At 42.6% G+C, this 13,530-nt stretch overlaps 1 protein-coding gene across 6 annotated transcripts in view; it reads left to right on the top strand.

Annotated features, from left to right (window-relative positions):
- SEC31B (SEC31 homolog B, COPII coat complex component) overlaps window positions 1-13,530 on the top strand; it is a 33,045-nt gene that overhangs the window by 17,567 nt on the left and 1,948 nt on the right. For 5 of the 6 annotated variants that reach the window (XM_054581360.1, XM_054581358.1, XM_054581364.1 and 2 more), the window contains 13 exons: window positions 1,808-1,882; window positions 2,143-2,241; window positions 2,598-2,697; window positions 3,207-3,385; window positions 3,649-3,775; window positions 4,155-4,300; window positions 5,013-5,186; window positions 5,684-5,845; window positions 11,271-11,448; window positions 11,881-12,195; window positions 12,443-12,501; window positions 12,935-13,081; window positions 13,367-13,477. In XM_054581360.1, the coding sequence (XP_054437335.1) occupies window positions 1,808-1,882; window positions 2,143-2,241; window positions 2,598-2,697; window positions 3,207-3,385; window positions 3,649-3,775; window positions 4,155-4,300; window positions 5,013-5,186; window positions 5,684-5,845; window positions 11,271-11,448; window positions 11,881-12,195; window positions 12,443-12,501; window positions 12,935-13,081; window positions 13,367-13,477 (1,872 nt within the window). The remainder of the gene's footprint in view (window positions 1-1,807; window positions 1,883-2,142; window positions 2,242-2,597; window positions 2,698-3,206; window positions 3,386-3,648; window positions 3,776-4,154; window positions 4,301-5,012; window positions 5,187-5,683; window positions 5,846-11,270; window positions 11,449-11,880; window positions 12,196-12,442; window positions 12,502-12,934; window positions 13,082-13,366; window positions 13,478-13,530) is intronic. The other variant, XM_054581363.1, reaches the window with a different exon arrangement.

Below are 13,530 nucleotides of genomic sequence, written 5' to 3'. Positions count from 1 at the left end.
CACCCACCCTCTGGGCACAAAATCTTCTTCCTTTACCAGAGACTCAAAGATGATTTGCAGCTAGGAAAGCTGAAGAGTACAAGTGACATTTGCCTTTTTTTGCTCATGTCCTGGATACTTTACTGGAGCCAAGGTGAAGGCTTTTATAGTGCCATGCAAAAGGGCAGATAAGGTGATGGGAAGAGAGAAGAAGGAAAGGGAAAGGACAGGAAGATTAGCTGAAATAGTATATCATCATAAGAAGGCTTTGAGTTTGTTTCAAGTAACCCAAAGCGTCATTGTGGTGGGACTCAAGCCTCATGCTATTCTGGAGGTATGGCTTCAGTTAAAGTGATAATTTCATTTCAAGTTGCTTACGACACCAGGAGGAGTACTATAGCTCTCAAAGGAAGTGAGCAGATGAGAGGAGAGGGATACAAAAGAAAGGGAAATAACTAACTGGAAAGGCAGTGAGAGCCTTATTCAAATCCTTGGAATTGTAGAGAAGAATGCAAAGGGGACTTTTCCTACGGGTCTGAGAAGGACTTGGGGTCTGTGCTTCAGACACAGTAGAACTTAATGAAGGTAGGCACCAGGAATCTGGGAAGGAGAAAAGGATTTGAAAAAGATCATCAACTATAGAGTGAAGCTAGAAAAAGATGTGGGAAGAAAAGAGAAATAATGCTTTTGTTATAGGCAGGATACAGGTAATAGCTTCAGGAATGGTGGGGTGAGAAAAAGGATAGAAGTGATCAAGAGAGAGGGAGTGATTAGGAATGCAGCCTTTTACTCAGACAGCAGTGCCCATAGGACAGAGGGGAGTCTGGCTGGAAAAGCTCCCCAAGAGCTGTCCATCATTATGGTCCTGAAGCTGATTGTGGATGAACATTTCCAAGGGAAAGCATGGATGAAGGAGAGACCCTAAGAGGCTATGAAAAAGATGGCAGTCAGAATTCATGGTTCAGTGCAGGATAAATGAAGGGCCCAGACCAGCGAACCCAGACTGGGGTAGGGCTTCAGGAAGCCTTGGCCTTCAGTGTCCGGGACACTGAGCGGATGGGCTGACTTTGTTTATATATCCACGCACCTTCCAGCAGGAGTCTTCTCAGCTACACGTTTAGACTCAGAGGACTCACTTGGAATCATCTCCTCAGGAAGATATGGGACAGGGACCAGAACCTGGCAGCGGGGTAGCAGCAGGAGTGCCCTTCCGGGGCAGGCCTTGCAGCAGTCCCCACAGCAGTGCAGGGTTCTTCAGCGCCAGAAGATAGCTCAGGTGCAGGGAGTTAAGATGTACTCATATATAAGGCAGGTGTGTAAGTTGCCCTGGCTTAGAAGCCTCAAGCCCACAAGAGCCAGTATCTCTTGTGCCAACTACTAAATTGTAGCTTCTGGAGTCTCTGCAAGGGATTTTCAGTTACAAGAATCATTGCAGACAGGGAAGCCCAGGGCATGGTGTCCACATCAATTATTTATAGTTTATACAGGTCCAGCCCAAATGCAGTTTACCAATCACAAGCAATATTGCCTGGGAACACAACTAAATTTTACTCTTATTAGGTTACCAGGGTAACAGATCTAGGAAGTCAAGTGAATGTTCAGTTCTCATGCAGAAGCGGAAAAGGGTTTTTTATTAACACTAAGCCCACAGCCCAGCAGGAATCAAATCTGGGGAGAAAAAGGGAGAGATGGTGTTCGCCCTAGTAGGGCACTTGCAGTAGTACAAAGAACTATATTTGAGGGTACATTAACGCCGATGCCCAGTTCTAGCAGGAGAGAGTCATTCACTTTCATTTAATGGAGACTTCTGTGTTCTGTGGTTCCCTAGGTGACCCTAGAGCAAGACTCCAGAATGAAATTCCTAAAGCTGTTAGGATACAGTAAAGATGAGCTTCAGAAGAAGGTAAGCTGCTTTCATATCAGAATCACGTACTTAATATTCAGAGAAGAGAATCCTGTCAGTTGAAAACTGTCTCAGAATACCTCTTCCTGGGCTTCATTAATGCACATACAAACATTTGACCTCCTGGAGTTAGACTATTTCTCAAGAAAACTCAAGGATCATGGAGACTCTAGTTGGTGGGGTTTGGAAGTGGGAAGAAAGCATGATGCCTATTTGACCTTGGGCTGGGGAGAGTGTTACTCATAGTTCTCTCTGAGCAGGTGGCCACTTGGTTGAAGAGTAACTCAGGGCTGGATGAGAGCCCTCAGCCCAAGGGAGATGACCTCAACAGTAACAGCCTGCAGGCCTTCCGCACGCAGGTATGGTAGGACCCCAATCAGCCAGATCTACGGTAGCACAGGAGACCTGTTTTTAGGGCATTTCCCCCCTCCTGGCCCTTTGCTTTGCTCTCATGAAATGCTCAGCTTCTGTAGAAGTCTTTAGACTCCTTCATCTCTTAGAACCACAATGAGACACAGAGTCCAAGCTTCTGGTCTGGGAGTGTAGCTGTGTTTTAACCATGAACTAAAGCCCTTCCCAAACCTTACCTGTTATTCTTTTAGCTTTACCCAATCTAGGGCTAAATATAGTAGAGCTCCCAGAGAGTGCTATGAAGCCAGCTCTCTGTCTTCAGGGTTCATTTCCTAAGTGGCCACCTCTGTCCTTCCTTTTACAGGCCTCCAAACATACCACAGAGGATGTCTCTGCCTCCTCAACCTTCTTTGATGAGCTGGTCCCTCAGAACATGACTCCATGGGAGATCTCCATCACAGAAGGTACCCTGACCCTGAGGGAGCGAACCCTCTGCATGAGAGTAGGTGGGCTCAGAGTTCCTAGACTCGAGGACATTTCCTTCTTGTCCCCTGCCTTCTGCCTCCCTTCCACTATCACTAATACTGGGTGGTTCTGTTACTGGTTAGAGCTCTCTTGATTTTCATGGATATGTCCTTCCTGTGGAAGGCGTTTACTGTTTTTCCATCCCTCTGTGTTCTTGCTTTAAGGACTGTGACCCTTTTCTTGCTGAGCAACCACACATCACACCTGTGATGCTGCCACATGAGTCCCTCCCTCTCTTGGGTTCCCTCCTTAGAGAGTTACCATTGGACCTGGGCTCCTCAGGACACCCCACTACATTTTGTTGTGGAGGAATGAACCTTGGGAGTTTGTTTGGGGCAAGGGGACCTGAGAGATACAGATACAGGAGGTGTGCTGTGGGCTCTGCAGGGGACAGGAAGCTATGGTCTGAGGGCAGGCAGGTTAATGTGGAGGATGCCTATGCCTGCAGACACGGATGGACTGCTGAGCCAGGCTCTCCTGCTGGGTGAACTGGGCCCTGCGGTGGAGCTGTGTCTGAAGGAAGAGCGCTTTGCTGATGCCATTATCTTGGCCCAGGCTGGGGGTGCAGATCTGCTGAAGAAAACACAGGAACGCTACTTGGCCAAGAAGAAAACCAGAGTCTCCTTGGTAACTGCCCACCATGGAGGAGGAGAGGAGGGGATTACTTGGAGCTTGTCAGGTGGATGCCCACACCTTGGGACTGGTGTATAGAGGATCTGCGAAACTCCTTCTTACTATTTTAACCACCTTGATATTACCCTGAGCCTCTAGTCAGTGGTCTAACAGGGAGCCTGCTCATGAGTGGCTTTTCTAGCACATTCCTGTGCATGACTCCTGCTACCTGTGCTGAATGGGTGGTTGATGGCCTTCTTTCCTCTCTGCCCTTATAGCTGCTTGCCTGTGTTGTACGGAGGAATTGGAAGGATATGGTGTGTTCCTGTAGCCTGCAGAACTGGAGAGAGGCACTGGCCTTGCTACTGACATACTCAGGGCCAGAGAAATTTCCTGAGCTCTGTGGTAGGTGGCCCTTGGCTTTAGGGGGAGTGGTGTGACTCCAGTGTGGAGTCAGTGGACATGCTGATGTAGGAAGCAAGGAGAGAAGCCCAAGCTCTGGGAGGCCAGGCCATGTTATCAGAGCTGAGGTCTGGTTCAACCAGGAGGCAAGGACTATAGTGCACACCTCTACTTTCATTTTTTGCTTTGTTTTACTTTTTCTTGTCATGACTTGAGGCAAGAGCTTTGCTCTTCACTGTAGAGCAGGGTGAGCCTCAGTGTTGACCAAAACCACTGTGGCTACTTGTCCCATAGTTCATGATTCTCCACTCATTTCCAAATAGGAAAAGGACGAGGAGCAAAGGGAAGCTTTGACATTAAAGAAGTTTCCATCTCTCTGCAGACATGCTGGGAACTCGCATGGAGCAGGAGGGCAGCAGGGCACTCACCTCCGAAGCCAGACTCTGTTATGTGTGCTCAGGGAATGTGGAGCGGCTGGTGGAGTGCTGGGCAAAATCCCACCAGGCTTCATCCCCCATGGCTCTACAGGTACACCTTCTCTACAGGACACCTGTCCTTCCGTTCCAGGCCCTTAGGAGAGGCCTGTTGTGGTGGGGATGTGCAAGGACATCAGAGAGAGTCTTCTGGGTACTCAGGCTGGGCTCAGGGTATTAGGGAAGGGAGAAGGGCCCTTCATGTCTGGGACCTTCTCCCAAGAATGAGCTATCACCTCCTTCTCAATCAGTTAATACTTAGGTATTAAGCTTCATAATGCTTTCCTACTTCAGATTTGGTTATATAAGTTTATTCTATATTTGAGTAATTGTGAGCCTGGGGCTTCTATTAGCTGCTGTGAAAAATTTTGTGGATCTAAATCGTACCAGAATTTCTGCAGGTGACTAGAGAAGATGGGGCCACAGACTCTAGGGAGACAAAGTCACACATAAAACAATAGTATAATTGAGTCTGAAATTGCTGATGTACTAGCAGAAAGGGTAAAGAAAGCCAAAAAAAAAAAAAAAAAAAGGTAGAGATGTACGAGAATCTAAGACCCCGATGTCCCCACCTGAGCCCACTGCTAACAGCTTGAGAGGTGAGGCCCTTCTTTAACTGTCATGTCTCCAGTATATCATCACCTCTGTCTTTCCTGGCTATGGCCAGTTACCTCCTGCCCACATTTGGAAGTCCCTGGGTGTGCTGCCTGGGCTTAGAGAGCAGGATGTCCTTTGAAGGCTGAACCCTCTCATCCTTGTTCCTCTAGGACTTAATGGAGAAGGCGATGGTCCTAAACAAGAGTTTGGAGGTAATGCATGGTCCTGGTGGGGTGAGCCCAGGCCCTGCTACAACCTACCAGGTCACTCAATATGCCAACCTCCTGGCAGCCCAGGGCAACCTGGCCACTGCCATGAGCTACCTACCCAATGACTGTGCTCAGGTGAGTGGGGCCATGTAGAAAGAGCAAATTATTTCATTCAATCATCTAACACTGGCTGAGCACTTCCATGTTAAATGCTGAAGTTCTCAAGATAAATAAGATCTAGCCCCTCAGGAAGCTCACAGTCTCTTTAGGGGAAAATCAGATGTCACTAACTCATGGTGCCATAACAAAAGCTTATAATAAGCACTGTGGGGACTCCATGGGAGAGACTGGTTTTGCCTGCAGAAGTCAAGGAAAGGCTTCTGAGTAGTTAAAATTGTTGAGGTGGACCTTCAATGGGAAGTAGCTTACCAGCAGGTGTAGAGTGATCAAGGCAAAAAGAACAGCAAAGGGAGGCTTGGCAGGGATTAGGGATCTTTGAGTCATCTAAGCTGGCTAGAGTGTTGGAGGGTCAGCTGAAGTTTGAATGCTCTATGAGGCCAGGCTTGTAAGGGAATATGTTTGCTTGTTTTAATTTTTCTTAATTCAGTTCTTCATTATTATGACTTTTATAGCCACAAATTCAGCAGCTGAGAGATCGGCTTTTTCATGCCCAGGGTGCGGATGTCTTGGGCCAACAGTCTCCTCCTTTCCCCTTTCCTCAAGTCATTGTGGGAGCTACCCCCAACTCTGAAGAGATGTCATCTTGCAAGTTAGGATTCCAGCCTTGTCACCAGGTAACACCTTGTTTGTTCATTCGTTCAAAAGTACTCATTAATATCTACCAAGTGTACAGCATGGTTCTAGGCACTTGAAATATATTAGTAAACAGAAATGATAAAAATTCCTGACTTCATAAAGCATAGATTCAGTTATCTTTTTAATAACTATTTATTGAACAACTGCTAGCCTCTTAGACACACAAACCATGATCCTTGCCCTTAATTAGCACATAGTCTAGTGGAAAGATATGTAAAAAATACAATAAAATTCGTAAGTGCCATATTTGCCTTATCATACCACGGGATCACACAGAATAAGGTAATTTACTCTGTGGTGGGTGGGAAGTTTAGGGAAGATTTCAGAATGAGTATGATGTTTGAGCTCAGTCTTGAAGATTAAAAGTTGTTTAGACAAAGGAAGGAGTAGGTGAAGGCTATTTTGGGCAGGAGGAACAGCATGTACAAAAGCATTGAAGGGACAGACTGAGCAAAGCCCATTTGAGGAACTACTAATATTTCAGTGAGGCTGCAAAACAGGGTCTTGTGGCAGTGGAGTGGGCTTAGATGAAGCTGAGATAACTGAAGTTAGATCAGGAAGGACCTGGCAGTCTGAGCTAAGGAGCTTAGACTTGACCCTGAAATTGATAGCAGTCAGGAGCTATTGAATAGTCTTACACAGGGGAATGACTAGCTCTGTGTTAAGAAAGGGCAAGGCTGGAGACAGTTGGGAGGCGATATAGCAAGACATGATGAGAATGTGAAATAACCTAAAGCTGGAGAGTGAGGTTGGATTCGAGATATTTAGTAGGGAGAATTGACAGAAATTGGTTATAGTTTAGAGGGGTGTATGAAGCCGGGGGACTGGTCCCTAGATTCCTGGCCAGATGGATAGGGTGCTGTTAACTTTTGATACCAGGAGCCTACGGGAGGGGCTGGGGAACAAAATCCAATTAGATTGTAAATAGAAGTATCAGGCAGGAGCTCTGATGATTGATTCATCCTGTCCCACCATTAATTCCATTCCTAATTTTCTTTCTTCCCTTCCCCTTCTTCCTCCTCTCCACTACTTTTTCTTTCTCTCTCTCTCCTTCTGTCTTTTCTATTTTTACATAATTATAGAGTCACAGGAAGTCACAAAAAAATGTACTGGGAAGTCTCATGCATCCCAGCCCCTCCCCACCCATGCCACTATCCCACAGCAACCACAGTATGATAACAAAACCAAGAAATTGACATTAGTATAATCCATAGATTCAAATTTTAGACTCACATTTCACCAGTTTTACATGTACTTGTGTGTGTGTTTAATTATGTAAGAATTTGTCTTTTCATCTTTTTAACAAGGCCCTTCACAAAGCATAAATTTTTAATTTTGTAGGGCCCAATTTATTGTTTTCCTTCTATGGATCTTGCTTTTTGTGTCAAGGCAAAGAACTCTGCCTAGTGCAAGGTCCCCAAATTTTCTCTTACGCTCTTTCTAGGAGTTTCATAGTTCTACATTTAAGTCCATGTTACTTTGAGTTAATTTCTATGTAAAGTGTGAAGTGTTAAGTTAAGCTTCATTTTCTTGCCAATGGATTCCCATTTATGGAAAAAGCTTTTCCTCCTCCATTGAATTGATTTTGCTCCTTTGTAAAAGATTAATTTGGCATATTCACATGCATTTATTTGTCAGCTCTCTGTTCTGTTCCTTTGATTTATGAGTTTATCCCTCTGCTTATACCACTCTGTCTTGATGACTACCTCCCTAGTATACCTTGACATTAGGAAGAGTAATTCCTCCACTTTATTTTTATTTTTCAAAATTTCTTTGTGTATTCTAAGACTTTCCTTTCCCACATAGACTGTAGAATAAGCTTTTCTATGTCTTAAAAAAACATGCTGAAATTTTGACGGGAATTGTATCAAAACTATAGAATAATGTAAGGAGAATTGACATCTTCACCATGCTGAGTCTTCCCACCCATGAATATGGTATGTCTCTCCAATGCTGTCTCCATTAGCATTTTATAATTTTTATCTGATAGATCCTGCCATGTTTTGTTCATTTCAAACTTAATTTCAGTCATACCTCAGTACTTGTTGGCTTCAGACCTCATCAAACGTGGTACTCATCGCATTTTGAAAAGAAAAAAACGTTTCAGCACTCGGCGCTTGCTCAGGACTTGTTGCATTTGCTAGAATTTATGAGTCACTGTGTGACCCTGCAAGAGAAAATTTCTTCATTTGGTACTCATTGGTTTCAGCATTCATCACGAGATCTGGAACTGATTAATAATGAGTACCAGGGCACCACTGTATTTAATTTTTTCTTGAGCAATTCAAGATCCAATGATATTGCATTTTTAATTTTGGTTTCCACTGTTCATTTTCACTGTATACAAATGCAGTTGATTTTTATGTGTGTTAATCTTGTATCCTGTGAGTTTTTAACGTTTAGTAATGAATTTCCTGCATTCAGTTAATGGTTCTAGTTTTTTTGTGGATTGTTTGGGATTTTCTATGTAGACAGTCATGCTGTCTACAAATAGAGTTTTATTTATTTTTTTATTCTCCCGAACCAGTATGCCTTTAATTTCTTTCTCTTGCCTTATTGTAGTACTAAAATAAAAATGGTAAAAGAGAATATCCTTGCCTTGTTTCCAACCTTAAAAGGAAAATATTCAATTTTCCACCATTAAGTATGATGTTAGCTGTAGAGTTTTTGAATATACTTTTTTTATTTTTGAATATATTTTACTTAACCAAATATATTAAATTGTTATCTTCTCAACAAGTAATCAAAAACATGTTTATGAGGTATTTTGCATCTTTTTCTCTGCTAGTCTTTCATATCCATTGTGATTTTATATGTATGCACTCTTTATGAGACTGAGGAAATTTCCATTTATTCCTGGTGTACTGAGTCATGAGTCAGTATTGAATTTTATCAGATGTTTTTTCTGCATGATTTTATATAATCAAATGATTTTTCTTCTTTAGTCTGTTGTTACGGTGAATTACACTGATTGATTTTTAAATATATTGAACTAGCCTTGCATGACTGGGAATAAATCTCACTTGCTTGTGGTATATTATTTTTTAATATACATTGTTGGATTTGATTTGCTAAAATTTTGCTGAGGACTTTTGTGTCTAAGTTTATAAAAAATATTGGTGTGTAGTTTTATTTTATGCTGTCTTTGTCTGGTATTGGTATCAGGGTAGTAGTGACTTCATAAAATGAATTAGGAAATGTCTCTCTGAAATGTATTTTCTGAAAGATATTGTATAAACTTTGTGTTAATTCTTTGATGCTTGGTAAAATTCTCCAGTGAAACTGTCTAGGCCTAGGGGTTTAGTTTTGGGAGAGCTTTTTAATTACAAATTTCATTCCTTTAATAGTTATAGAACTATTTGTTATCTATTTAACTTTGACTGAGTGTTAGTAGTTTGTAGTTCTTAAGGAATTGACCCTTTTCTCCTAAATTGTCAAATTTACAAATGTAAAGTTATTTTTGTAGTATCCCTTTATTATCCTTTTAATGGCTTCAGGGTCTTTTGTAACATTTCCTGTTTCGTCCCTGATCTTTTAAAAAACTTTTAAAAATAAAATTTGTTGAGGTGACATTGGTTAATAAAATTATATAGGTTTCAAGTGCACATTTCTATAATACATCATCTGTATATTGCACTGTATATTTACCACCCAAAGTCAAATCTCCTTTTGTCACTGTATCTTTGACCCCCTTGACCCTTTACTACCTGCCCCCACACACATACATTCCATTTTCCCTCTGGTAAAACCACAATTACTGTCTGTGTCTATGAGTTTTTGTTTGTCTTTAAAAATTTTTTTAATTGATTTTAGAGAGAAAGGGGAAGGGGAAGAGAGAGAAAGAGAGAGGGTGAGAGAGACATCAATTTGTTATTCCATGTATTTATGCATTCACTGGTTGCTTCTTGTATATGTCCTGACTAGGTGTCAAACCTGCAACCTTGGCATATTGGGGCATATTAGGATGCTGCTCTAACCAGCTGAGCTACCCAGCGAGGGTGTTTGCTTGTCTTGTTTGTTCATTTATTGCTTTTGGTTTTATATCCCACATATGAATGAAATCATATGATTCTTACTTTTTTTATCTGACTTACTTTGCTAAAAGCATGATATTCTCCAGATCCATTTTTGCTTTCATAAGTGCTAGTATTTCATCTTTTCTTATGGCTCAGTAGTATTCCATTGTATGTATGTAACACGTCTTCTCTATCCAATAATTTGTCTAAGGACACTTAGGTAGTTTTCATGTCTTGGCCACTGTGAATAATGCTACAGTGAAAATGGGGGTACATATATCTTTACAAAAAATGTTTTTAAATTTTTGGGGGTTGCTGGGTCATATGGTAATTCTATTTTTAATTTTTTGAGGAACCTCCATGTTGTTTTCCATAGTGGCTGTACCAGTTTACATTCCCACCAGCAGTGAATGAGGGTTCCTTTTGCTCCACAACCTCTCCAACACTTGTCATTACTTGTCTTATTGATAATAGCCATTCTAACAGGTGTGAGGTGGTATCTCATTGTAGTTTGATTTGCATTTTCCTAATATCTAGTAAAGTTGAACATCCGTTTGTATATCTCTTGGCCATTTGTATGTCTTCTTGGGAAAAGTATCTGTTCAGGTCCTCTGCTCATTTTTAAATTGTATTGTTTGGGTTTTCGTTGTTGAATTGTATGAGTTCTTTATATATTTTGGATATTAACTCCATTAGAGGTGTTGTTAGCAAGTATCTTCTCCCATTCACTTAGTTGCCGTTTTGTTTGTTGACAGTTTTCTTTTGCTGTGCAGAAGATTTTTAGTTTGATATAGTCTCATTCATTTATTTTTGCTTTTACTTCCCTGCTTTTGAGGTCAAATTCATAAAATCCTGCCTAAGATCAAGGTCCATAAGGTCTATGTTTTCTTCTATATAATTTATTGTTTCAGGTCTTATATTTAGGTCTTTGATCCATTGTGTATGGTTAAAAATAGCAGTCTAGTTTCTTCCTTTGCATGTGACTTTCCAATTTTCCCAGCACCATTTATTGAAGAGGCTTTTTTTTTCCCCTTCACTGTATATTTTTGGTTTCTTTGTCAAAAATTATTTGCCTACATAAATGTGGGTTAATTTCTTGGCTCTCAATTCTGTTCCATTGGTCTCTGTGTCTGTTTTATGGCCAATACCATGCTATTTTGATTATTGTTACTTTGTAATATAATTTGAAGCCATCAAGATCAGAGATGACTGATCTTGATGACTTGTGTCATCTCTCTTTATCTTTGTCAGTTTTCATAGAGATTTATCAACTTTGTTTTTTTTTTTTAAACTAGCTTTTTGTTTCAATTTTTCTATAGTTTTTCTATGGTCAATTACTTACCTTTTTTCCCCTTTGCAAGTGTTTTATCCTTCTTTTCCTTGACAGGTTCCCACTCCATCTACAAAGCCAAGGATTTTCACACCTCAGTCATCACTAGCGATGCCCTTGGCACCGTCCCATTCTGGCCCTTATCAAGGCTTCAGAATGCAGAATATAAGAGACTACAGGGTACCTGAGCCCCAGATAGCCCAATCTTTGCTCCTGGGCCCTGGGGTAAGGCCTGGTAAGTAATGAGTTATCCATCTAGGTAGAACACAGAGGACAACAATTAGCATGGCCAGCACAGATTTGGGAGGCAGTGTGTATATTTAGTGAGGAGAGCTTATAATTTGAAGCCAGAATTCCCAGTAGGATCACTTACTGGCTTTGAACCTGTGGGCAATATACTATTTCTTTTAAAAAGTAAGAATAGTTGTTATGTTAGTTATTTCAACCCCACAGGATTGTTTTGAGAGTTAAATAAGGCATACAGTTGAAAGTACTTTGTACATGGTAGATCTCCATACACATGTTTTAATTAATCATTTATTATAATTGTTATTGTTATTATTGTGTTTTTACAAATTATTATTGCTGCCTATTTCCCCCTCATGTGCTTTTAGTCTCTCCCAAATTGAAATATGGTGACAAATGACCCGTTTATGTTCTACTTCAGCCTTATCTCAGCCACAGCTGTTAAGAGGGCAAAGAGCACAAGCTTCAAACCCTGTGGGATTCCCTGGAACATGGCCTCTTCCTGGTCCCCCACCACCCATGGCACCCCCAGGCATCATGCAGCCTGGCTCTGCCTCCCTGCCTGAGACTGCTCGACTGCTCCCTTTCCTGCCTACGAGACCACCAGGTCTCAGCCCTATGAGCTCCCAGCCCCAAGCCCCTCCTGCCAGCTTCCCTGCAGCACACCTTCCATGGGGACCAGGTGCTCTGTGCTCCAGCACCATCCAAACCACTGGCACCTTGACTTCTCACTCGGGTCAGTCTTCTTTCAATCGCTTTCCTTTTCTCAGTCATTGTCTCGCCCTCCTCCCCTCCCCACTACTACCTTGGGAGTCTCTTCCTCAAGCCAGTGAACTGGGCCCCCTTGGGTTGGAGAATGTCAACTTAGAGTGTAACTAGTCTTAAGAGGGAGGTGTGGTAGACTCCAGCTAAAATAATTTTGATGGCCTTCAGACTAAGAATTTCCTTTATGCCCTAAATACTTTTATCTTTTTATTATACAGGACCTCCAGATCCCTTGAAGAATGCTCCAGCTCCTAGGGCAGACCTCCAGAGGAGACAGGTCAATACACCTTCCCGCCCACCCCTTCATGCATTTACCAACCGCCCACGCTTTAGTTCCTGACAGAGTTCAGCCCCGTCCTTCCCATTCTTGGGCACACATTCTGCCTTCTCTTTTCACACTCACTGGTCTCCCCTCAGCCCTCTCCTCTTTCCTTCTTACGATACAGGATGGGGCAAAAATAGGTTTACAGTTGTGAGTATACAGAGCACAATTTATTCTTGTATTATTATGTATTAATCATTGTATTATTTTCCATATGAACAGCTGTAAACCTACTTCTGCCCACCCTGTACACACCAGTCTTCCCACTTCCTGGTTTCCCACTCACTATTCTGTCCCCTGCTCACTCATAATTTCTGCCGCTCTCTCAAACCAGGGCCTAAGGAGTCTCTCAGTTTAAACTTACACACCTCTCTTTTTCTCTCTTTAGGTGCCAGAGACATTTATGTCCCCAGCACCAATTACTGCTCCAGTTATGAGCCTCACTTCGGAGCCACAAGGGATCCTTTCCTCACAGCCCCCTGTCCCCAGAGGGGGTCATGCTCCCCCTGGAGCACCCGGAGAACTCGGCCTGCAGGTGACAATGTGTTCCCCTCCCCTGGAAAACCGTCCAGCCCTCCGTGGGTATAGAAGAACAGGGGGCTTGGTAGACGGGCCTCACTCCTAAAGGCAGAGTCAGACTCTGAGCTGGGAAAGAGAGGGGGCAGACACCAAATATCCTTTCTGTAGAGGGTGCCCCCTCCCCCACTCTGTTATGCTCTAGCAAGAACAGTGTGAAGCTGAGTCACTTGTGACTAGTCCTTAGGGGAGCTATGAGAAGAACCGCCTGCCTGTCTATCCTGTCTCTCCACTTCTTTCTCAGCAACAGCCACCAGAGAAGGTGGACAGGAAGGACCTGCCGCCAGAGCATCAGTCCTTGAAAACCAGCTTTGAGGTACTTCTACAACGCTGCTTCCAGTCTGCCACTGACTTAGTAAGTCTGAACCTTCCCCATGATGCCCTCCTCACACACTTTGCTGGTTCCAG

The sequence above is a fragment of the Pteronotus mesoamericanus genome, unplaced genomic scaffold, assembly GCF_021234165.1.
Source record: "Pteronotus mesoamericanus isolate MK-2021 breed Mesoamerican mustached bat unplaced genomic scaffold, CSHL_Meso_final contig_657, whole genome shotgun sequence".
Lineage (NCBI taxonomy): Eukaryota > Metazoa > Chordata > Mammalia > Chiroptera > Mormoopidae > Pteronotus > Pteronotus mesoamericanus.
Note: the sequence above shows the minus strand (reverse complement) of the source record. Positions and strands in the feature narration are given on the sequence as shown.